Consider the following 26,103-nt stretch of genomic DNA (forward strand, 5'->3'; position numbering starts at 1 on the left):
ATGTGAAATCATGTAAAACATTTCTATATTAGCCATGTTGCAAGAGAGAAAGAGAGAGAGAGAGAGAGAGAGAGAGAGAGAGAGAGAGAGAGAGAGAGAGAGAGAGAAAGAAAAAGAAATTAGGGAAAGTGAAGAAAAATTTGCCCTCAAGAGTTCATCAGTTCTATCTCTGGAGATGGATAGCATTTTTCATCATGAGTCCTTTGGAATTGTTTTGGATCCCTGTCTTGATCAGACTAGCTAAGTCTTTCACAGTTGTTCACCCTTACACCTACTGTGTACAGTGTTTTTTTGGTTCTGCTCGCTCTACTGCATCAATTCATATAGGTCTTCCCAGGTTCTTCTTAAACCACTCCCCTCATCATCTTATAAGTACTTATAAGATATAAGGTATATTATATATGATATATATATAAGATATCTTATTATATATATGTTATAGATTCTATAACAATTACATATCGCAACTTGTTCTGCCATTCCCCAGTTGATGGGCATCCCCTCAATTTGCTATTCTTTATTACCACAAAAAGAACTACTATAAATATTTTTTATATACCAATCCTTTTCCTTTGATCTCTTTGGGATACCGACCTAGTAGTGGTATTGATATTAGCCATGCTATTCTTTTTGACCAAGGGCAGCAGATACCTGAGAAGTCTGGTTATGGAATGCCAGTCTTCCTTGTGCTTAGTATGAGTAACGATCTCTCATTACAGCAGTTGTCAGAAAAGCATGACTCTAGACTTAATTCCCCTGAGTCCTGAGGCTGTGCAGAGAATCAGAAATCAGGAAGTGGACAACTCATTCATTCTTCATTGCTTCACTCTGCTAGTCATGTGTTTATTCATCTTCTGTGCTTTATTGAGAACCTGTTTTTTTTTTTTTTCATTGTCCCCTCCTATGTGCTGTTCTGGAGAAGTACCATTAAAGACTTCCAGTCCTTTTAGCTGTACACCCCTAGCATTATAGATTATGTAACTATAAGAGAACTTAGAACTCATCCAGTTCAATTGCCTTCATTTTACTGATAAGGAAATCAATCAATAAACAAGCATTTGTTAAAACACCTACTATGTGTCAGGCACTGGGGGTAAAAAAAAAATTGAAACAGTTCTTGCCATCAAGGGGGAGTTGTTATATACATAATTATATGCAATACAGATAAGATAACTTTAGGGAAGGAAAGATCCTCTACTTAGAAGGAGGGAAGGAGGGGAGGACCTAGAAAAGGACTCAAAGCAAAGGTATACTATACAAAGTCACATAGATATCAAGAAGCAGAGTTGACATTTTTTTAAACAAGTTTTTATTGATGTCTTGGTTCTTATTACATCATCATAGTTATCTCCAGCAATACCTTCCCCCAACCATTCCAAATATAACAATATTTTTTTAAAGACAAAAAAAAAATCAGTAAAACCTTTTCGTTTAAAAAGTCTGAAAACATGTACAATGTGCTGCAGTTGTGGATCTTTCAGCTCTGTGATGGGATGAATTGGGGGCCTCCTCTCATATCTCTTCTTTTGAGCCATATTTGTTCTTTATGATTTTATAATATTCATTTTTTATTTGTGTGTGTGCTTGTTCTTTGCATTTATGTTGTTTTATTCCTTGTATAGACTGTTTTCTTGCCTCTGCCAGTTACTTTGCATCATTTCATGTAGATTTTTCCATGCTTCTCTGTATTCACATTCATAAAGAGCTTATAGCAGAAATTCATGTACTACAGTGTATTTATTCACAATAGATGAGTATCTACTTTGTTTCTAATTAATAGATTCAGCCAAGTTGCAGGCTACAAAATAAACCCCCCCAAATCAACCACATTTATATATAACAACAAAATCCAAGAAGCAGTAAGAGAAAGGAATATCTCATTCCAAATAATTACAAAGTAGGTAAGGCATTTGGAAATTGGACTACCAGAACACACAAAAGGCTTGTATGAATCAATTACAAAGTGCTCCTCAAAGAAATAAAGAACAATTTATATAGCTGGAGGAATATTCAGCCCTCATAGCGTGGCTCTGCCAATATGTAAAACTGACAATACTGCTGAAGTTAATTTATGCTTTTAGTGCCATGTCAATCAAATTATTGAATTAGATAAAATAATAGTAACTGAATTCATCTGGAAAAGCAAAAGATCTAGAGTGTCAAGTGAAATGATGAAAAGAGAGACAAAGGGGAAATAGCACTTCCAGACCTTAATCCATATTATAACATCATCAAAACTGTCTGGTATTGTTTAGGAAATAGAGAGATCTATGATCAAACTAGGTAATTCTCAGAAACAATGGAACTCGTAAACCCAATGTTTGATAAATTTTCTAAGAAAAACTATTTATTTCATGAAAACTGCTGGGAAAACTGGAAAGTAGTCTGGCAGAAGTTAAGCTTGAGCCAACACTTTATACCATATTTCACACTAAATTCTAAATAGTGACCTTAATATTAAAGATAATATTATAAAAAATTAGAAGAGAAGGGGCGGCCAGGTGGCTCAGCGAGTAAGAGCACCGGCTCCAGTGTCGGGATGACCTGGGGATCAAATCTGGGCTCAGATACTAAGCACCACACCCAGAAATAACTGGCCGTATAACCTTGAGCAAGTTACTTAACTCCGATTGCTTAAAAAAAAAATTAGAAGAGAAACATATTATATGCTTTTCACAGCTATGGGTGGGAGATGTATTCTTAATCAAATTAGAGAGAGGAAATTTCAGAAGATAAAATAGATAACTTTTATTATTTGAAACTGAAAATCTTCTGCACAGAAAACACTTAATGTGCCTAGGATAAGAAGGGAAGTTGAATGGGGAAGAGAAATCTCTGTATGAAACTTTTCTGAAAAGGATTTGGTATTTAATACAGATAAACAATTTTGAGTGTATGTATATATATATATGTGTGTGTGTGTGTGTGTGTGTATACATACATATATAAAAGTTTGTTTAGATTATTTAAATATAAATATATTTTATCTATTTCATATGTCATTATAAAATATGGATTGTTTATAGAATTAAATTTAAATGTGTGTCTGTGTACATGTACGTCTGTACACACACACACACACACACACACGCACACCAGAACTTGGTTTCCAGATCTGTCTTGGGGTAATTACATATCTGAAGAAGGAAAGTGAGCGCTTTAGGATTTTGGTATACCTAGTTTTCAGTATCAGAAGAATGTCTAAGTGAAGATATTTTATAGGCAGCCTAAGAAAGGGTGAGAGGTCAGAGTTTAAGATGATCTATTTGATTAGACCTGGGAAAAGAGAAGGACAGATGTTATGCCCATTTTTGTTAGATGAGTAAATTGGGTACCAGAGATTTGAATGACTTGCCCAGAGTCACAGTAAATGATCTGAGCGGGAACACAAATCCAGGGCTTATGATTTCTACTCAAGGGGCATGTGGGGAAGCAGAAAGTGCATTGGATTTGGAGTCATGAACTGGGTTCACATTCCAGCTTTGCAATTTGTTTGTTGTATGACCTTGGACAGATCACTTCCCTGCTTGAAGCCTCATTTTCTTTGTAATAATAGTAATAATACTGCTAATAATAGCTAGCATTTACATAATGCTTTAACATTTGCACAGCTCTTTACAAATATTATCTCATATGATCTCACAATAATCCTGAGAGGTAGGTGCTGTTATTATCCTCATTTTATAGATGAAGAGATTGAGACAAACAGAAGTTAAGTGACTTGCATTTAACACAGCTAATAAAGGTATGAAGTCAGATTTGAACTTGAGTTTTCCAGACCCCACATCTGACACTATATAAAATAAGGGAGCTGAATTTAGGTAACTTCTAAGGTCCTCTCCAGATTGAAATTCTATGAAAATAATTCTAGTCTCCTACTTTCTGCATTATATTATTCTGTTAACAAACATAAACATTATGAAGATGGGTCATATTTTAGAGATGAAACAAAAAGTCCTTTTATTAAAGTGGATGAACCCCCTCCAAATGAATGTAGAGAGTGAAGGACTACAGACTGAGCCATGAGGGGAAAGAGGAAAAATGAAGGAGGTGGAGAGCCAGCAGCAGATCACAGCATCCTGGGAGCCAGGGAAGAGTATGCTTTCAAGAAGCAGAGGGTGGTTGGGAAGGATGAGAATTGAGAAGAGGAACTTGGGGTCTATGTAGATGTTAGACTGGTCATATTGGGATTACTGGGGCACTGTCACATGAGAAAAGTGAGAGAACTGCTGTTAACTGTGATATAACTACCAGACATAGTGATGTGATTCTGGAAGGAGAGGAAGTTGAGAGGGATGAAAAGGTAGTGATACTCAACTCGATTTGCTGGCGGGGTGGGGGGGAGGGGGCGGAGAGGGAAGGAAGAAGAGAGAGAGACAGAGGTGAGTGGGATAAGAAGAGACAAGTGGGGGAGAAAGAGGAGAGAGGGACAAAGGGGAAGAGCCAGAGAGGCACAGGGAGAAAGAAGGAGAATCCATTATTAGAAGACAGAATGTTAGCTTCAGTGCTAATCCAGGTGAATGTTAAAGAAAGATAAACTTTTTTTTTTTTTAAGCAATCAGGGTTAAGTAACTTGCTCAAGGTTACACGGCCAGTTATTTCTGGGTGTGGTGCTGAGTGTCTGAGCCCGGGATTCGATCTCCAGGTCGTCCCAACACTGGAGCTGGTGCTCTTACTTGCTGTGCTACCTAGCTGCCCTGAAGTCATGACTTTCACATTAGCTTAGGTTGTATGCATGACTTTATATCGTTAGAGTTGGAAGGGACCTTAGAGACCATCTAGTCTAATCTGTACCTGAAGAATACCACATACCTTACATAGTGGTGTGCTAGTAAATGTTTAACAACCAACTTTGGGGGGGGGGGGTAGGGGAATGTACACAAAGCTCACACCTTTCAGTTTAACCTACATTATTGTTTTCATCATCACTTTAAGTCTAGACAGTCAAAACATTAAATCAAACCCTTAATCATAGCATTCACCTATTTCAAAGGTATAAATAAATGCTCACACTGAAAATTTAGCAATTACCTCTCAGGAGGCTCCAGTCTAGTCTGCATTTTTTTTTTGAAGAGCTCTTATGAAAAGGCACCCACCTCCTGAAGCACCCCATTCCACTTTTATGTAGCACTAAATGTTCAGAAGTTTTTTACCTTATGTTGTTGTTCAGTCTTTTCAGTCATATCCAACCCTTTGTGACCCCATTTGGGGTTTTCTTGGCAAAGATACTGGAATGGTTTGTCCTTTCCTTCTCCAGCTTATTTTGCAGATAAGGGAAACTAAGGCAAACAGGGTTAAGTGGCTTGCCCGGGAGTCATTCAGCTAATGAATGTCTAAGGCTGGATTTGAACTAGGTCTTCCTGACTCCAGGCCCTGCCCTCTATCCTCTGTGCCACATGCCTGCATAAATGAACACACATATTTCCTTATATCAAGTCTAAATTTGCTCTTATTTGTTCCACCTGTTGTTTCTAGTTCTGCCCTGGGGCCAAACAGAACAAGTTTGATCCCTCTGCCACCTAATGCTTTTCAAAGTTTCAGTTTTAAATTTAGTTTAATAATACTTTAATAATAATAACTGACACATAGCTCTTTCAAGTTTATAAAGCACTTTGCATACATGATTTCATTTAAGCCTCACAACAACTGAGTGGAGTAGGGTTTATTATCCCAATTTTATAGATGAGAAAACTGGAATTCAGAGAAATGAAATGATATGCCTGAAGTCACATGGGTCAGAAAAGGGATTTTAGTCCAGGTCAATCCCAGCTCTAAATCCAGCATTCTTCCTACTATACCATATGCTATTCTAAGGCATTATATAAGCAAGTATTAAATGATGATATATAGACTCTTTGTAGAATTTTTGAAGAAAGATCATCTTGGAAGGATTAGTCAGGGAAGCCCCATTGGACTAGGAAGGACTTGATATGGATTGGCCTTGAACAGGAATGAAGGGTGGGAAAAGCTTCAGTGGAGAGGATAGCATTCTAAACAATCTACCATTCAGCGTTTATTAGGCAAACTGCTATTTGCCAAGTACTGCTTCAGACTCTGGGGATACAAGGAGCTTACATGCTTGTCAGGCAAAAAATAAAGGTTTATGGGGAAATGCAGAGGTGTTGGGACATTCCTGATTATTTTTGTTCTTTGGAAAGACTCCTTTGTTCACATGAAAGTCAAACTTTTAGAGGAAAACTTATTTCTAGGTGTTTTTGTCACTTTGTAATTTGTTCTAGAACTTTTCTTCCTTCCTATGCACTTTAAAAGGACTCCTTCTTAGGGCGCTTGGTTTCCCAAAGTTTTCTAAGGATTAATCATATTTATGAGGATTTTATGATTTGCACATTGTGAATATTATCTGAGTTGTTTACCTTGATTTCTTGTTAGATGACCCATCTACATAATTGATCATCCAAGAGTTTAGCAACTTCTAGCAATATAACTTGAAAGGAATGCTTCTGGTCTAGTGTGGCTGTCTGCTGATGGTGAGTCTGATTTTGGATACAGGAAGAGTAAGCTGTGTTGGTGCGATCTTTAATTACTAAGACTTGTCATGAGGAACTGACTCAGAAATGAGACTCCTGCTGACTCATTAACTGGCTGTTTCTTTTCCAGCCTCTCATTTCCTCACTTTCTCTTTGTCATGAAGATTCATCCTTTGGGTCCCCCATGCAAAGGGAGCCTGACTGGCTGACCAGTCCTCTGAACCCATATGCCCCTGTGTGAGGGTTTGATGGTCAGTTTGCTGACTGTGCGTTCAGGACATGGTGGATACTTGGTGCTAGGAAGCACCATTCTTGATTGATAAGAGTGACCAAAAGTGTGACAGTTGTCAGGTCTGTCAGTGCAGCCAACACTTAGGAGGCACTTGCTGTGTGTGGAGAAACGAAACTTAGATAATAATACATGGCTGCTGTCCTCATGGAGCTTTCAGTCTGGGAGGAGGATGGGTAAAACAAAAACACATCACTCAAAATTAGCACAGTATTGCATTGTGAGGTCATCAGCTAGGTAGAAGAGAGACATGGTCATTTTTGTTGTTCTGGATCTGGGGTTTCATGTGTGGTGAGCTCCTGGTGTGGAAATATCATCCACCAATGCAGAATGGCAACTGCTCTCCAAGCTGTCTCACTAGAGAGTGGTTTGGAAAGCCAAGGTGTCAGTGACTTACCCATGGATACTTAACGGGTGTCAGGCAAGATGTGAAATTAATAATAATAGCTATAGCTGGTACTTATGAAACACTTTAAGGTTTGTGAGGAGCTATACATATACTATCTCATTCTATCTTCACAACAACCCTGAGAGATTGATGCTGTAATTGTCTCCATTTTACAGATGAGGAAACTGAGTCTGAGAGACGTTAAAATAACTTGCCCAGGGTCACACAGTTACTAAGCTTATGAGGTTGCAACTGAATGCCCTTAAACCTGAATACAGGTTGCTAAGGGGTTCAACTCAATCCAACAGGCATTAACAAAAGACCTACTAAGGGTAGGGCTCTCAGGCTAGGTCCTAAGGATAGGAAGATAGCCATCAGTATTTGGCTTTGGGGAGCTTGCATGAGGGAGCCTACAACCTCTAGGAAGAGAGGTAAGTACAAGATAGTTTGAGGAGGGGGAGAACACCAGCAGCTAAGCTGCTCAGCAAAGGCTTCTCATGCCAGCGCTTGGATTGAGCCAGGAAAGAATCTACAGGCTGAGAGTATGAAGCAGAAGCATATAGGTGCTGAGTTTGAGCAGCCATAGAAAGCTCAGCTTAGCTGAAACAGAGTTTAATGTGAAACAAGCCAGAAAAGGTGGCCAGTTTGGGAAGGGTTTTAAAGGCCAGGCTAAGGGATTGATATTTTACCCCAGAGAAATCTCAAGTTGGGGGAATGATACAGCTAGACATATATTTTGGAAATATCATCTTGTCTGCTGTGTAGAGGATGAACTAAATAAAGAGGGGGAGAGGCTAGGAAATTAATTAGGAGGCTTTTGCAAATATCCAGGTGAGAAGTGATAAGGGCCTAATATATTAACCATATTAGTGGAGAGGAGCCAGATGTAAAAGATAATTTATAGGTCCAAAACTTGGCAAGTGATAGGATATTGGAGGTGAGGGAGAGTGAAGATGGAAGCATACCTATGATCTTAAAACCCTGGTGTTTGGAGGGATGGTGGTTTCCTCCAGAAAAGGGGAAGTTTAGAAGAAAGGCAAGTTTAGACTAGGAAGGAGAAGAAAAAAATTAGTTCTGTTTTGGGCACATTTATCATAAGATATTTGTGAGTATCCAGCTAGAGATGTCAGTTGGACAGGAGAGTTCAGTAGAGAGATCAGGGCTCGTCATGCACTTTTGGGAGTTGTTTGAATAAATGAGAACTGAAATCATGGGAGCTAGTAAGGTCACCAAGAGAGAAGGTACAGAGAAAGAGAATAGAGCCCAGGAAAGAGCCTCCACTTACCCTAGGTTAAAGAGTAGAACATGGATGATAATCAAGTAAAGCAAATATTATACAGGTAGGAAAACCAAGAAAGATTAGAGTCAAGAAAACTGAGGGAAAGGAGTATATAAAAAGAGGGGGTGATCAGCAGTTTCAGAAGCTGCCGAGAAGTGAAGATAAGAATTGAGAAAAGTCCATTGGATTTAGTGATTAAATTATAGGTAACTTGGAGACCACAGTTGCAGCAGAGTGGGGCAGATGGACACCAGATGATAAAAGGGTTGATAAGTGAGGACATGGAGGTAATGAGGTATAGAATACTTTTTCTAAGAGTTGGACTATGAAAAGGAAGACCTTGAGGGAGTGTCACAGTCAAGTGAAGTTTTTTTTGTTTTGTTTTTCATTTAGGGATCTGGGGGCATGTTTGAAAGTAATAGGAAAGGAGCCAATAGACCCGGAGAGATTGAATATTAGAAAGAGGTGCGGGTGGGGATGGGGGATACTTGATGGGTAAACTGTTAGAGCAAATGGGAAGCAATGGTTGTTTTGACCTGGGGCAAAAAGAACCCTTTTTTCAGGAGGTCCTGCTGGAGTCATTGGGCCTACGTGGAGTAGACAGGTAAGATTTGAAACTAAGTCTTGATCAGTGGTTTGTAGTCAGGGAAGGGCACATAGAAGAGGTATGAAAGATGGGTTATTGCCAATGAGAGCAATAGTATGTGAAAATTCCCAGGTCGACATGGGTGGATATTGTGTGGGGAGGTTAAATTGGCCTATACCTGGAAAAGCAAGGTAAGTAGTATGTAAGTCAGAAGACCTAGGTTCAAATTTCACTTGGTAGTTGCTACTTATGTGACCTTAGGCCAGTTGTTTAAATTCCATAAGCTTCAGTTTCCCCATCTATAAAATTGGACTAAATAGCCTCTAATTTCCTGTCCAGCTCCAAGCCTGTGACCCTATGAGGAACATTCATGGAAGAATCACTATGATTCTCCAAGAAGAGGATGATGAGATAAAAATAACCCCTATTTATTTAGTATTTTAAGGTTTGCAAAACTTTTTCCTCATAGCAACCCTGTGAGAGGTAGGCAGTTCAAACATTATTATTCCTGATTTATAGATGAGAAAACTGAGTTACAGAGGTTAAAGTGAGTTGCCTATGGGTCATCCAACCACTGAATAATCTGAGGTAGGAGTCCAATAGAGATCTCTTACGTCCAAGGCCAACATTCTTTCCACTGTGTCATGCCTGCTTCCTCATAGTTCTTCAGAAGGAAATTCCTGTTCATTTGTAGAGAAAAGGTGAAGGAGGGGCTATATCAGTCATCTTGGTAGGGGGGGGGGGTTAGAGCTCACAAGATCACTGAATACAAAAGGGATGTCCAGGTCTGAGCTTTTTCTCAGTATAGTTAAGTACTATAGTGCTTTAATTTGTCTGTACATCTGGGAGGGGAAGTGTATGTAAGTAATCAAATCTGTATCAAGGACCTTTCCTCCCAGAACCTCTACTTTAAGGAAATACCCAGATTGCACATCCTTCATTCTGCCTCCTCAGCTCCTGACTCTCCAGTTTTCCCTACTGTCCTTTGGCATGGACACCTTTTACTCTATCTTCCCACTCCCCTTCCTCTTTTCAGCACTCTTTTATGTTTTGTCTTCTTCTATTAGAGTTGTAAGCTCTCTCTGGCTTGTATTTGTATTCCCAGTGGTTAGCATGGGGCCTGGCACATACACAGAGCTTAAAAAATGCTTATTGACATGCTTGTTAATTTTTTTAACTTTTTAAAAATGTTCTTAACAAGCATTTTCCTTTCTCTCTTGAAAAAAGAAAAAAAAACTTATTTTAACAAATATACATAGTCAAACAAAACAAGTTTTCCTACACTGGCCATGTCCAAAAAATGTATGTCTCATTCTGCATCTTGAGTCCATCCTTTCTGCAGTAGGTAAGTAGCATGCTTCATCATCATTAATCATCTGAAAGTGCTGTCGGTCATTGCATTGATCAGAGTTCTTAAGTCTTTCAGAGTTGTTTTATAATCTTTACAGTGTTGTTATTGTACAAATTATTCTCTTGGTACTGTTTGCTTCCACAAGGCCTGTTCTAAAGACTCATCAGAAGATATTAAATGACTACTTGTAAGTAGAGTCTTTCTTGCTAGGGTGTTCATTGTTTTAGGCAACTTTTCTGGACTTTTGATATTTCTGCAGAAATTAGTTACTGTTTTGAAAGAGGGAGATTGTTATTGATCAAGATTTATACTATAGTATCTTTTGGAATAAAACTAGTAGGATGAGATTTTGCTAGATGAGAAGTTCTGGAACAACCAGTAAGAATGTGGCTCCATTCATATGCCTTCAAGCTTTAACTGCTATTGATAACAATGGCAAGTACCTAGGAAACATCATAAATTTTACAAAGCACTTTACCTCTATTATCTCATTTGACCCTCATCACAACATTGTGGAGATAGATGCTTTCATTATCTCCATTTAACACATGAGGCCAAGAGAAGTCAAATAAATTTGCCCAAGGTCACTTAGCTGGTTAAGTGACTGATCCGAGGATTCCCTCCCTGTCTTTTGTGAATCCAAGCCCACCACACTAACCTTGAGAGCTGAAGGTAGCTTCCTTACTCTTAAGTGTGTGACTATGAGCCAGTCATTCTTGATCCAACTCTCTAAGATTGTAAGTTACCAATGTGGGGTGGGAGGAGGAATTCTCTAGACCGATGAAGCCACAAGTCTATACTCCCTTCCCCACCAAAAAAAAAATTCTTCGCAGTCCAGTTGGTGGGTTGAGATTGTCAGTTAGCTAAGTGTTTCTGGTACAGTCCATGAAAGGCATGGTCCCACCTTAATATATATTCAGTGATTAGAAGTTGTCCTCATCACATGTTTTGTGCCAGAATAAGTACATATGAATAATAATGAAGACATGGCACCCAAGGAGAGCCAGTATTATTGATCCTCTTGACTTGTGATCCAAGTGTTAATGACTGGCTTAACTTAAATTCAGGGTTAAAGTTTGAAAGCTGAACTTTGTGCTGTTCTGTCCCTAATGTGTGTTTAACTTCTTGGAGGGCTTTTGGGAAATCATGTGACTATTACCAATTTATATAAAACAAGGAGATGGGATTTTGGCATCAGAAATAGAAACGGTGCATCAGAAGAGAAGATTGAAGTCTAGTGTCTGATTTAAATCCTAAGAAATGTCATAGAGCGTCCTTTACTAGTGGCTAGTCATGTTTCTTTCCAATATACGTTAGTGAAGTTGGGTTATCATCAGTTTGTTTGCAAGCTTTTGTCCTCTTTTTACACATATTATATCTATTTGTTTTTGATTTTCTAAGTGTGGGATACAATGAGAGGATGGTAGTGGAAAAATTCACTGGCCTGATTACTCAAATTGAGATTGTAATTGGGAACTGAAGATACAGCCCTCGCTTTTGATGTCACTTATTTGAACCCAAAAGTCAGGCATTTCCTCATTTCCATGGAAAGTAAGGCTGGTAGTTTTCACTGAAAATGCAAAGCAGTTTTGTAAGATGTTAGAGGTGGGGGAAGAAATCTGCACCAAAAAAGTTTTATATTATGCATATTCTCCATAGTAGAAGTGAGAGGACCCTGAGAGAGGTAGGGGGCAATGGTGCAAATAGGATTTAGATCCATCTACTTTCTGGACCTGCTAGTTTCTTCACTTTCTCCTGCAGGGTCCAGGGGGCAGGTGTCAGGAGAGAAAGACCTCACCCATAGTACTAATGATTTGATCTTTGTACTCACTCAAGCAATACTTGGCTTTAGCAATGAATCTGAACACTGCTTTTGGTGAGATTATGATATTGAGGGATAGTAGTAGAATGCTGGGCCTGGAGTCAGGAAGACTCATCTTCCTAAGTTTATGTCTGGCCTCAGACACCAACTGTGTGTCTTGGGCATGTCATTTAACCCTGTTTGCCTCAGTTCCTCATCTGTCAAATGAGCTAGAGAAAAAAAATGACAAACTGCTGCATTAATTGGATGCCAAGAAAACCCCAAATGGGATCATGGAGAGTTGGACACTACTAAAAATGACTTGAACCATAATAAACAATAAGAAGTGGTATTCACATTTCTGCTTCTTTACCTCCTAAAGGGGACAGCAAAATACTTCAAGATCTGCTCAGGAGTTAGTGTTGGGTCAGTTGGGTAAAACTACCTGAGACAAAAAGTACCTATTGATTTTTTTTTTTAACTGTGAAGTATGTAGGCAGGATGGAAGGTTGTCATGTCACTAGATGTAATAAATTGTTTCCTAGTTATAAGCGGTGTCAGCATTGTTGGGCTGGTCATATTGCAGAGTTCAGAAGCCATTCACAGGAAGCTCTCTGGGAAAAGAGCCACAAGCTAGCTATCAATTTTTTTCTTTTAAAATATTTTATTGATTTTTTTCTTTTTAAACATCATTTTATAGCTATTCTTTCACTTGCCTAAGGATAATGTACTCTTTGCCCTGATTTTAGGTGATTCCAGTTTTTAATCTAGTATCTGCCATGTGCATAACACTTTGCTAAGCCTATGGGATGGAAAAATGAGTCTGAGACATTCCCTTCCCCCCTTTTTTGTGGAAATGGAGAACCCTAAGTATCAAAAACTAGGTATAATGTCAGACTTTGTCAGTATATTTGTTAGTTTTGCTTAGCTTTTTTTTCTTTTATGATTTATTAATTGTAAGGAATGGCTCTCAGGGTTTGGAGGGAGAGGATGAAAGAGGATGGGAAATGTAGGTAAGGTTAAAAAAAAGATAAAAGTATTTTAAAAATAAATTTAGAAGTATAACATATCAAACAATGGTTTCTACTCTTTTCTTAAAGCCCTCCGAAGAAGATGTTAGCCAGCCACCTCTGGAGATGGACAGCTCAAGTTGTTAGGAGTAGTTTTTTTTTTTCTTTCTGATATTAAAGCTAAATGTCCTTCTTTACTTCTTCCACTCATTGCTCTTGGTTCTGCTCTCCCAGGCCAAGCAAAACAAATTGAATTTTCAGATAGTTGAACACAGTTCTAAGTACCTGACTTCTTAAAGTAGAGTAGAATTAAGGTAGAAGAAGCACTTTCCTAGGCTGTTCCACTCATTTCACAGGTCACAGACAAGTGACCTGCCCAAGATCACACAGCTTGTTAGGGCCAAAACTTTTGGTTTAACTTTGTTTCTGACTCCAAATCCAGTGATTTCTGCATTCCCCACCCAAAGCAGCTTTCTATTTTAGATTCTTAAAGTTCTCCGTTTGGGTGACTGGGAGTACAGCGGTGCCACCAACAGAAATAGTTGGGAGGACAAGGAGGTTATTGACATCAAGAAAAGACCCACGTGTGCAAAAATGTTCACAGCAGCATTATTTGTGATGACAAAAAGTTGGAAACAAAAGATGTGGCCAGTGATTGGAGAAGAGATAGACAAATTGTGATGCAAGAGCGTAATGGAATTATGGCACTGTACAATAGAAATAAAGCCAACTCAACATGTAGAAGAAATGCAGATGCGTTCTATTAGGGCCATATTATCTGAGTTAAAGGACATTGATTGACTTCATTTCTATAGTAAGTCTTCAGATTGACTGTTAGGGAGTATATTTTGTAGAGGAATTTATCTGGTTATTTGGGAAGTGTTTATCTTTTTTTTTTCTTTTGCCAAAACACATCAACTAAAATAGCTGGTAGGAGAGGCAGGTTTAGAGAGTAAAATGATGAGCTCAGTTTTAGATGGATTGCTTTGGGAGGCTGGCAAAGAATTCAGTTAGAAATGTTCACTCAGAGGTGTGAATCTAGAGCTTGGGGGTAGAGATAATTAGGATTAGCTAGTTCCATAAGTGCTACATAACAGCCTGAAATAACTTCAATATTCAAAGGGAAGAGAGAATTCACTTTGATTTGATTGAGGTTGAGCAAAAGAGGTCTCTGCAGAGAGGGGATGGAAGAAGGGTAGATATGTAAATTGTTGGAGGCAGAAAAGGGATGTGTACTTTGCAGGGGTAGAGAGTGGGAAGGCGGTGGTCAGTAAGTAGTTCAGTTTGGTTGGAGAATAGTGTACACATATGCAGTAGAAGGAGAGAGTCTGAAAAAAGTAGACTATAACAATATCACAGAAGGCCTTGAATGCTGGGTTTAAGGAATTTAAACATTAACCAGTATGTAGGAAATGGAGAACCACTAAAAGGGATTGCTGTAATCCAGACTAGAGGTGACAAGAACTCAAAGTTCATTCAGGGTAAACATTTATTAAGTACTTGCTATATACCAGCCACCATGCTAAGAGCTGGGAATACAAAAAATAGGCAAAAATAGTCCCTATTCTCAAGGAGCTCACAGTCTGATAGGAAAGGTGCACACATGCAACTGTATACAAAACAGGAATAAACTGAAGATAATCTCAGAGAAAAGGCACTAAAATTAAGGAGAAAGGCTTCTTGCAGGAGGATGAATTTCAGCTGAAATGTGAAGGAAATCAAAGGACCCAAGAGGTAGAGATGGGGAGGGAGAGTGATCTTGATATAGGGGGAGAATCACTGAAAATGCCCAGAGTCTGGAGATCCTCCAATGTTACTGGATCACATAATATGTGGTAGGGAGTAAGGTCTAAGAGGACTGGAAAGGTAGGAGGGGGCCAAGTAGGAAGGGTTTTGAATGCCAAATAGAGGATTTTGCATTTGATCCTGAAGGTAATCTCTGGAGTTTGTATAGGAGGATAACAAGATCAGATCTTCACCCTAGGAAGATCATTTTGATAGCTGAGTCTCAGAGGAGAGACTGTACTGGGGAGAGACTTGAGGCAGGGAGAACTGCCACCTGGCCATCAAAAGGTATAAGGTTATGAGGGCCTGAATGAGAGTGGTGGTGGTGGGCATATGGGAAAGGAAGAGATAGGTATGAAAGATAGTGCAGAGGAAGATTTGACAGGCTGTGATAAGTGATTGAGAATGAGGGAGAAAATAGTTAATATTGGAGAGGTAATGGCAATAAATACAGTTATCACTGTTGGTAGAGCTCTGAATTCTGGAAAGCAATTTGGAATTATGCTTTAAAAAAGTGGGGAGGGGACTAAAATGTCTGACCCAGATATTCCTTTGCTAGGCAAGGAGGGTAAAGATGGAAAGAAAGGTTCTATGTTCACCAGATATTTATAGCAAGACTTTCTGTAGTAGTAAAGAACTGAGAAACAAAATAGATCCTCATTGTTTGGGGAATGGCTAAACAAATGGTTCATGAGCATAATGGACTATTACTGACCCATGAGAAACAGTGAATGAATATCTAGAATTCAGAGAAACCTGAGAAGACTTGTACAAATTGATGCAGAGCAAAGTAAGCAGAATCAGGAAACCAATATACAAAATAACTATAATATAATGAAAATAGAAAGGACAGAAAAAATGTTGAATAGTGATAATTACTGTTTGATCCCCAAAGGAAGGTTGAGAAAGTGTACCCCTTCCAGGCCCCCACTGCAAAGATAGGGAAAGGACTCTGGAGTTAGGATATTGCATATGCTATCAGATGTGGATGATTTAAAAAGAAAAAAAAAAAGCATCTCAGCTATCTAACATATATATGCTATCTAACATATATATATATATATGTTAGCTGAGCTGAGATGCTTTTTTTTTCTTTTTAAATCATTGTTACATGGGATGGCTTTGTGTGTAGGCAAGGAGAGGGATATATTTGGAAATGAATGGGATGTAAGAATGAAAATTATCAATAAAAAAGTTTTAAAAAAAGAATGAAGGAGAATGAAAAGTGAAAAAGGGCTGAATTTTTAGGCTTAAGTGACAAGAACATTAGTGTTGTACTTAACAGAAATTAAGAGCGTCTTCCTCCCTGCCCCAGAAATTTACAACCTAGCCGAGTAAAAGAACAGATACAGAATTAAAAAGCAAAGCAATCACAGGATAGCTAGCAAAAAGAAGGTATGCCTTAGAATTGGGGAGACGTGGTCATTGGAGAACTAGCAGCTCTGGAGAAGTGGCAGCATCAGTCATATGCTAAGAAAACCTGGTGGATTTGGGGTCCAAGGGCTTGGGATCAAGTACAGCCCTGCTACTTACTACCTGGGCTTCTGTGTGCTCGGAGAAGTCCCTCTCTCTCTGTTTCCTCATATGTAAAACAAGAGGGTTAGGCGAGATGACTCTAAGGCCCCCTCTAGTTCTACACCTGTGGTCTTGTGAACCAGGGCGACTGTCTAAGGTTACAGATGAGCTTACCCACTAGGCATTCCCCACACCAAAGAAATTACGGTTCTAGACCCCTCCAAAAGTGTTGTTACAGATGATATATCTGACAGGAATTCAGGGGCTGAAAGGGGGTACAATACCAAAGGTATACCATACTTTCATGGGAAGAGGAGCACTGGTGTGACTTTAGAGGGCCTCAGCTCTGACCCTCGTTTTGGGTCTTTCTAACTGTGTGACCTCAGACAAATGAACTACAATTTCCTCATCTGTAAAGTGGGGTAACACCTCCTACTGTACCAATCTTACAGCAGTGCATCAAACAAGGTAAAGTTGTTTTGATATCTCAGAGTGCTATAGAAATGTGTAGCTGTTATCACACCAGGCTATCAGCTTCTGTTTCAAACTTTTATTTAAATCTTAAAAGTGTAAGAGTGTGTGTATGTGTGTGTTACTACCACAGTTATCCCTCACTGTACTTCACATGATCCTTGCATACATCAGAAATATATAATGAATGTTGCAGAGAGTAAAATTGGGACACTAAAGCACACCCTTGGTGGAGTTGTGAACTGATCCAGCTATTTTTGACAGCAGTTTGGGACTAGGCCCACCATTTGACCCAGCAATAATACTTCTAGGTCTGTATCCCAAAGAGATAAAAAAAAAAAAGGAAAAGATCATATACAAAAATATACATACATATAACATATACAAAAATATTTATAGCAGCTTTTTTGTGGTGGCAAAAAATTAGAAATTAAGGGGATTCTCATTAATTGGGGGAATGACTAAACAAGTTATGGTATATAATTGTTTTGTTTTTTCTTTTTGGAGGGCAATTGGGGTTGTGACTTGCCCAAGGTCACATGGTGTGTGTGTGTGTGTGTGTGTGTGTGTGAAGTGTCTGCGGTTAAATTTGAACTCAGGTCCTCCTGACTCCAGGGCTGGTGCTCTATTCACTGTGCCATCTAGCCGCCCCTCCTGAGGGAGTTTTAAATGCAGGTCAAAGCATACTTTTAAACTTCAAAAATGTTTCTTGTTTTTTGGGCTATGTTCTCTTTTGCAACATAGCTAATATGGAAATATACTTTGCATGATTGCACATGTATTAACTGTATTAAAGTGCTTGCCTTCTCGAGGTAAGGAGGGAGAGAATTTAGAACTCCAAAATTATAAAAAATGCATGTTAAAAATACGTTTTTACATGTAATTGAAAAAATAAAGACATTCTTTTTCAAAAAAAATACATGCTGATTTGATTTGACTGAGTCAGAAGGTTCTTGTTATAAAGTCTTGGTGAGATTAGGTAATCATGTAGGGAGGAACCAGATTATTAGAAGGCTTTGAAAGCCAGAAAGGGGCATTATATTTGATATGGTTAGGTGATAGAGAGCTATTATCCATTTTTCATCAGGGGAATGACATAATGAAAACAGTATTTCAGGAAGATTAGGCAGGTTGTGTTTAAAATACATTGAAGTGAGGAGGTGCTAGAGACAGGAAATGTTCAGAGTGTGCCCTTTTCTGGAAACAGCCCCCATTCTCCTTGGTTTTCAGTTCCTATACTGAACAGTTTCTTGACTCACTGGTTCTTTCTACGGTTTATCTTATTTGTTTGGCTCAGCTCTTTTTTTAAAAGAGCTTGAGACTTGGAGCCAAGAGACTTTTTCTAGTTGTAACGATAGGCTAATAATCCCTTCTCTCAGCCTTAGTTTCCTTGTCTGTAAAATGGTCATAATAATTCTTTTATTATCTTTTACTACTACTGTCTCAGAGAGTAGTTGTAAGGATAGAAGTGCTTTGTGAATCTTAAAGCATCACATACATATGAGTTATTTGTTGTTAACAATAACAGTATTCTTTTAATATTGACTTTTTAGCTTGTTTCTACTACCCAAATTTTTAAAGTTAGGAAGAAGGTTGTACATGTCATGTCATGGCATCCCTGGAAAATGCAAATATATGTAAAATGTAGAGATGCTCAAATTCTGTTTTCCAAACTGCTGGTTCTCACTTTAGTTTTTGTTTTGTTTTGTTTTCAATTTTGTTTGTTCTTTGCTTTCTCAGTGACAGACCCCAATTATCTCATTCAGAATGTCCACTCTTATTTTTGTCCCATCTGCTTACATTCTTATGGGACTTTTAGCTACTTAATAAGTAGTCAGACCTCTTGTCTTTTTTTTATGAATCCCATGCTAAAACTGAGGTTCAAACACAGGCCTTCTGACAAACTGGCTTCAGATTCTGACTCTGCTTCAAACTAGGCTTTGTTGACTAAGCCTGGGGTACAGTTTCGTCACCTAACAAGTTATGGTATATGATTGTGATGGAATTGGATTGGATGATCTACAAGACCCCTTCCACTTCTGCTAACCAAGAAGCCTCAGAAATGTTGGAGTACAATGGAAAGAGGGGTGGATTTGGGGGATCAAAGAACCTCGGCTCAGCCCTTCTCTTGGGTTTCTCTCACTCCCTGATCTTGATGATTCATTCACAGGCCTCATCTTGAGCCTAATTTTCTGCAGTTTTCAAATGAGAGAGTTGGATTGGATGACTCTTCAGGTCTGTACCTTCCTTCTGTGTGGGACCAGAAGCACCAGATGGTACAGTGGACAGAGCACTGGGCCAAACCCTCAGACCCTTATGTGAAGACCCAGGATATCATCTGGGAAACCAAGGAGAATAGAGGCTATTTCCAAAAAAGGGCAAACTTTAAACACTTCCTGCTTCCAGTCTCTCCTCACTTTAATGTATCTTAAATACAACTTGAAATGTATTTGAAATACTGCTTTCATTATGTCATTCCTATGCTGTGACCCTGGGCAAGTCATTTAAAATCTGTCTCACTTTCCTCAACTGTTAAATGGGGATATTAATAGCATCTACCTCCCATTGTTGTGAGATAAAATGAGATAATATTTATAAAGTGTTTAGTACAGTACCTAGCTCATAGTAGGCATTTAATAGATGCTTGTTTCCTTCCCTCCTTTCCACTAGACATTCCCAGTGAGGGGTGCTGAAAAGCTGGATGTGCTGTTTATTAAGTATTGGGCAGAGATATCTCAGGAATTGTGTGACGGAAACTAAAATTAATTTTTATATGATAATTTCTTCTCGTTCACTTTGAATCCCTGCGGTTTATCTAATTTTTATTCTTGTCTTAAAAAAAAAAAAAAGCTCCCTGGAGTCAGGAGGACCTGAGTTCAAATGTGGTCTCAGACACTTAACACAAAAAACTAGCCGTGTGACCTTGGGCACGTCAAAAAACTCCAATTGCCTTACCTTCCCCCCTCCAAAAAACAAAAAAAAAGCTGGCAAAATCAACCTTTGACCAGCATTATCCATTCTCCCCCGTGCTTTTGTTGTAGCTGTTTGGTTTCCTTGGGCTTAGGGCCTTCTTCAAATCTGATCAGCATCCTACTATGTGAACATGAGCTTGGAAGTCAGCTTTACTAGTTAATTTTTGCTCACCAAGCTGATTGGTGCTCAGGGTAAAGCAGCAGAATCCTAAATGTTGGAGACTCTATATTGCATAATAAATAGCCTATGGGGAGGGGGAAGAAAACCACATTCAGATTGTTATCATAGCATGTGAGCTTGAACTTGAAACTATAGTTGGGTGCTCTTCCTGGAAAAAGAATTGTTTTTGTTTTTGTTTTTTCATTTAGGCTCGGTATCCATGTGCTCTGAAGTGGTATATCACCAAAGCATAATTATTGACACTATTTAACATTCATTAAACTATATAGCCTTGAGTAAGTCAGTTAACCTCCATATACCTCAGTTTCCTCAAGTTTGAAATGGGGTGAGGTAATCTGTAAAATGCATAGCACAGTGCTGGGCACAAAGTAGGCACTTAATAAATTCTTGTTTCCTTCCTTCATTAACTAGGTTTATTAAGTGGCTACGTGCCTGGTACTGTACTAGGTGCTTCGACAAAAAATGAAACTGGCCCTACCCTTGAGGAGCTTAGTCTAGCCAGAGGAGTTGCTTCATATACTGGAGTGAGACAGGGTGATTTTAGCAGGGAGATCACTAGCAGCCCCCACAGACAACACTTGCTTAGCCAGGAAAAAGGAAAGGAATGGGCTCAGTGGCTGGCTTCTGTGCCTTCTCTCTTCCTTCCAGTTACCTCCACATGGGTTTTGCTTGGAGGCACGATGCCCTCTCCTTTGTTTTATAATAAAAGCTCCCTCCATTGTTATCTGGGCTGACTACCCTGTGATGTGGGTGACCACTTAGAGCTCGCAAAGGGGAGGATTTTGCAAGGTTGCTAAGCCTGACCTGTCAGATGACACTTGCTAACATGAGAGTCATTAAGAGATTGTTGTAGCCAATGTCAGAGCAACCTTGCAACCGAGGGCAAGTCACCACTTCTGCAGTGAGCCATATGAATAGGTCTTGTGACGAATTAATTGGGTACTACATAATCTCCTGCTAGGGAGCCCTGCTGTGGGGTAAGTCCTGGGAGCTGCTAAGCCTATGGAGTGTCCTGCCTGCCTCTTCTTAGCTGGGCTGAATGCTTTCTGAACAAAAGTAGGAAGTTACATTTTTTTTTTTTCAGTTCAAGCTGGAGTTGATCAGACTACGTTTCATAACATGAAGTTGACTTCTTAAACTGTTGGCTTGGTTTACAGAACTTATATAAATGCTGCTTCTTTCTCTTTTTTTTCTTCTTAAAAAAAAATTGGCTAGTTGTTGCCAAGAACCTTGCAAGAGGATTCTGTGGGAGACAGGGAGGGTGGCAGTGGTTGGGAATTGTCCTTGTGACTCGGGGCATCTTTTGGACTGCGGAGGAGCTTGGAATTTGTGTCCAAGTCCATGTGGATGATCAAGAGAAACTGGGAGAGTGATTAAACAGCTCACTGATGTGTGGTGGCACTCCAAGGACCACGAACCAGGCAGGGGCCCAGCCAGATGCTTCCAGATGTGGGAGCAATCCTGTTGCTAGTTCTGGAAGGACGTGCCGAGCCAAGACCTTTTGGGGCAAAAAGGCCCTCAGACTTGAGAGAGTAGAAAGGGGGACTGATCATTCTTCAGCAGCAGCAGCAGCAGCAGATGTCCATAACAGGTTTGGAAATGTATTTTCATTTGAGGGCATCAGAGAAAGACTGAACCTAATTGAATGTACTGTACAGTAGAATTGAAATTGGATTATTTCTGTGACTTGAGTGTTTCTAACTAGGAATCAGTCAATCAGTAAGTGAGCCTTTATTAAGTGCCTACTGTGTGCCAGGTGCTGTGCTAGGTGCTGAAAATGTGGTCTGTGATAGAATCCTTTTTAATATTTGTGGGTAGGGAGGGAAGGAATTCAGTTTCCTTTCTGGATAGAGAATGAGTGGATATTTTTGTAAGTATTCTCCTCTGTGTTCTCATTACCCATGTAGTTTATTCTTAAGCTTTTTGTTGCCCCTGCTGGTGCCAGCTTCTAAGGAGTGATGACAGCTCTGTAGTTAAAGGGTACCAACTGAAAAGTGATTCCTCTTCATGGTGAACTGCAGAAATGAGCTGCACTGACTGGGTTCTCCTTCCTTAGTGCCCCACTCCTTAGCGATACCAGGATACCATTCTGATGGGTGGCAAGAGCCTGGAGCCCTTACTTTAAAATCATTTTTGTTGCAATTCCTCCATCAATGAGTTATTTTTGAGTTGTTTTGCATTACTTGCTTCCTTTACCTTGAATTACCTCTTCATAGAATCACAGATTTAGCTCATGGATTTAGAGCTATAAGGACCAATCCCACATCCTCATTTTACAGATAAGAAACTGAAGTCTAGACAATTGAAGTAACTTGTGCAAGTTCATGCATTTAGTAAGTAGAGTCAGTTTAGAACCCAGGTCCTTTGTCTTCAAATCCATTGCTCTCTCTACCTTGGCTTTTTTTCCTATGTGCTACTTGCCTTTAGCAGAGCAGAATACTCTAAGAAATCATGTTATTTCTGCTCTGGGAGGAATATTCTGGGGAAAAAAGCTAGTGGTTGATGCTATTTCTTTTTCCCCTGAGACCATTAAAAGTAATTGAGAGCTTCTTTCTTCTTTTCAGAGTTTGCCTATCTGGGAAGTTGGACTCTGAGATATTCTGATTAGGAGTGTATGGATTGAGCAGTGGTCATCAGCTACTGAGGAAGTCAGCTAACCCAACACTGCTATTTTGATCATAAGTCATATGATTTTAGAATTTGGAGCCAGAAAGGGACCTCAGAAGGAACAAAGACTAGTCCATCATCTGGTCCCTTCTCTTGTTGATGTTCAGGACTGCAAGAGTGACCTTCTCAATTCTAGGTTCTGTGACTGTGGGGATAGAACACCTGCTGCCAGGCCCTGCAAGAAGCCAGAGCCTGACTTTCTTCTTGGTGGTAGGCAGAAGGAATGGTTGTCCTGTGTTGTTTTAGGATAATGAGATGTCGTTGAGGCATTGCTGTTGGGGATCCCTTTGAGGAGCCAGAGATTCAATTAACATGAGCCTTCAGCACAGGTACTTTATATGCCGTGTAATAAATATTTTTTGAATTGAAGCATTAACGAGACTGGGAGAATTTGGTAAGAGAAACCTGTAAACTTTATCTTAGCTTATAGCTTTATGTATATATTTTGAGACAATGCTCACAGCCTCTTTTTCGTCCCTGCTTTTTAAGTCCCCTTAAGCGTTAGCTCCTCTCCCTTTTTTTTGCTTTCCCTTAAATGAAAATGTGTAACAATGCACAGGATCAAATGAAAGGAGACAGGAGGGTGCTACTTGTGGCAGGAATGCTAACTTTTAGAGTTATGGTCTGGGTTTAAATCCTGACACTGACCTTGGGCAAGTTAACTTCACTTTCCTGGGCTGCAGTTTCCTTCCTTAGCAGTAAAATGAGAAAGTTGAATTAGATGATCAGTAAAGACCCTTTTAGATCCAGAATGGTGGTCCTAAGTGATATGAAAGTACTGTGTAAACAGTAAAAAATTGTTTTGTCATTATTGTTGATAATAATTATGATGATCCAGACATAGTACTAATAAAGAATGGCCAACCAGAAGGGGTGGCATAACAGAAGAAGAAAGTAAGGGAGATGATCTGGCACCCACATCATCAGTTGCTGAATAATTGACGTTTGATAGTGTTAATATAAAGCTGTTCTTCTGTTCTTTTCAGTTCCTTGCTACATTTTATTTGTTTTGCTCTCAAGCATCTAAGTAAACCAGAAGAAGAACCAAAATTCTCTGTAAATATTACATATGTGTGTGTATGTATGTAATTTGGAGGAAGAAAGCAGGTGTCCTAACACCTCTTTTGTTCTTAGTACATTCAGGGCCCTGTAGATACAAGATGAAAGATAAGTCCTTCTTTAGTAATTAATAATCTAGCAGAGGATAGGCCCCCATATATAATTAAATTAGAGGCAAAGGAGAAATACAGACAAAATGCCCTGGGAAGAATAAGAAAATTTGAGGAGAAAAGGCAATCTCAGGGGCATAATCAGGAACTTGTAAGCTCCTTGGGATTAGGAACTGTCTCTAGTGTTTGTACTTGGTATATAGTAAGCACTTAATAAATACTTATTAAATGATTATTTTTTCATCAGCAGTGTATATTAGGAATATGTATTAGGAAAAGACTTTTGAATATTCAAATAGGTAATCCACTTTTACTATATTTTTATTCCTTCAAAAGGGAAGCAATGTAAGTATTGTGAGGGAAAACATTGAAATGAAATCATCAGAAGACCTGAGTCCTAGTCTTGACTCTGCCACTAACAAGACATGCAGCCTTGGGTAAATTTTTTTTTTAATTTAGAATAAATTTTATTGTTTTTATTTTTATATCATTCACATTTATATCATTTTTATATCATTCACATTTCCCACTATATTCCTCCCCTCTAGCTCCTCCTCTCCTCATTCTATAAGGAATGGCTCTATCCTTTCTAACAAAGAAGAGAAAAAAAGAGGAAGAAGGGGAAAAAAGCTCTGGAAAACTAACCAACAGCAACAAAAAATCTGACGTATGCAGTTTTCTCTACCTATGGCCTCCACATCTGCAAAGAAGTAGGGGAAGGTGTCATATCTTTTCTTTGGGACCAAGCTTAGTCATTGTAATTTCCTAATAATCAGTTTAAATGGTTTTGTTCTTTTCATTTACACTGTAGTAGGCACTGTTTATGTTGTTTTCTTGACTTAGCTTCCCCAAAGTCTTTCCATGCTTCCTTGTGTTCATCATGTTCCTCATTCCTTAGAGCACAGTAATATTCTATTAACATATATCGCATAAGTTCAATCATTCCCTAATCAATGGATATCTGACTTGGCTTCCATTTTCTTGTTACTACAAATGCTGATATTTTTGCGTCTTATAGGGCCTTTTGTTTTTCCATTGCCCTCCTTGAGGTATATGCTTGCATAGTAGTGGAATCTCTGGTTTACCCTTAGCATGGACCTTTTAGTGACTTTCTTTGCAGAATTCCAAATTTCTCTGAAGAATGGTTCAGTCAACTCACAGGTCCATCTACAGTGCTTTAGTAGGGTAAGTCAAGACTCTTAACCTCTGCATCTTGGTTTCTTTTATGTATAAAATGAATTAATTTAGATGTTTTCTCAGCTTTTTTCTAATCTGGAAAGTCCTTGATTCTGTAATTTTAAAGCCTCCTATGTTCTTCCCAGTCTTTCCTCACGCAGAAAAATGCTAAGTCCTGAAAATAGTTTGAGGAAACAGAATTTTACATAAAGAAAATCACGTGACTCCATCCTTTTTCAGAATTTCTAAACTTTTCTTGAACTTCTTTTCCTTTTCATTTTATCCAGTTTCATTTTATCCACTTATTCTCTAGGAGAATTTTAATCAGTTCAATTTTTATGTTGTCCTTCATTGCCTTCACTTCTATGATCTCTTTTCATTACTGCTTTGAGAAAAATTGATTCTCTTGGTTTCTTTCCCAAGGCCAAGCCCTGTGATTAGGACTGGCACTATGAATGAATGAATGAATGAATGAATGAATGAATGAATGAATGAATGGAGTGTCTCTTTATTCATTCAGTCAGCACTATTGATTACTCTTCCTCTGAAGTTGTGTCCTTGGTCCTTGGTTCAGGTCTTTGTGTCTCCTTACACCTTATTCATCAATTCTTTTTGTGGGGCAGGGTTTCCTTGAGCTCTTTTTGGACCAGGTCCAGAAACTGGGGAGCAGAAGTGAATTATTGACAGGAGCCTGTACTTCAGAGCTCTGGTCCCAGGTTAATCTGTTTGATTAAGTCACATGGTTGCCTGTTGGGTTTGACTTCCAGCTCCTCTTGGCTTTTAGGTATCTAAAGTCAACAGTTGTAGGATGACTTTCTTAGACTTATCTCTCAGCTGTTTCTTCACTCACATGGTTTGTTAAGTGCATATAAGGGGAAGGAAATTATTCCATGAAGGTTGGAACCATTTGGGGAGCTCAAATGTGCCCAGGGGGTACAAAATAGGTGCAGTTACATATATATATATATATATATA

At 38.9% G+C, this 26,103-nt stretch overlaps 1 protein-coding gene across 6 annotated transcripts in view; it reads left to right on the top strand.

The window, feature by feature from the left end:
- The window catches only part of FNIP2 (folliculin interacting protein 2), a 140,305-nt gene that overhangs the window by 23,146 nt on the left and 91,056 nt on the right, over window positions 1–26,103 (top strand). The window contains exon 1 of one of the 6 annotated variants that reach the window (XM_069097374.1): window positions 21,342–21,707. The exons of 3 other annotated variants lie outside the window; for them this stretch is intronic. In XM_069097374.1, coding sequence (XP_068953475.1) covers window positions 21,505–21,707 — 203 coding nt within the window. In that variant the 5' untranslated portion in view covers window positions 21,342–21,504. Of the gene's footprint in view, window positions 1–21,341; window positions 21,708–22,884; window positions 23,113–24,500; window positions 24,620–26,103 lie in introns of those variants that run through there. 2 more of the 6 variants (XM_069097355.1, XM_069097361.1) reach the window with 2 other exon arrangements.

This window comes from Petaurus breviceps, unplaced genomic scaffold (genome assembly GCF_028583685.1).
Source record: "Petaurus breviceps papuanus isolate PSGF00001 unplaced genomic scaffold, PetGlider_PUasm1.0 126, whole genome shotgun sequence".
NCBI lineage: Eukaryota > Metazoa > Chordata > Mammalia > Diprotodontia > Petauridae > Petaurus > Petaurus breviceps.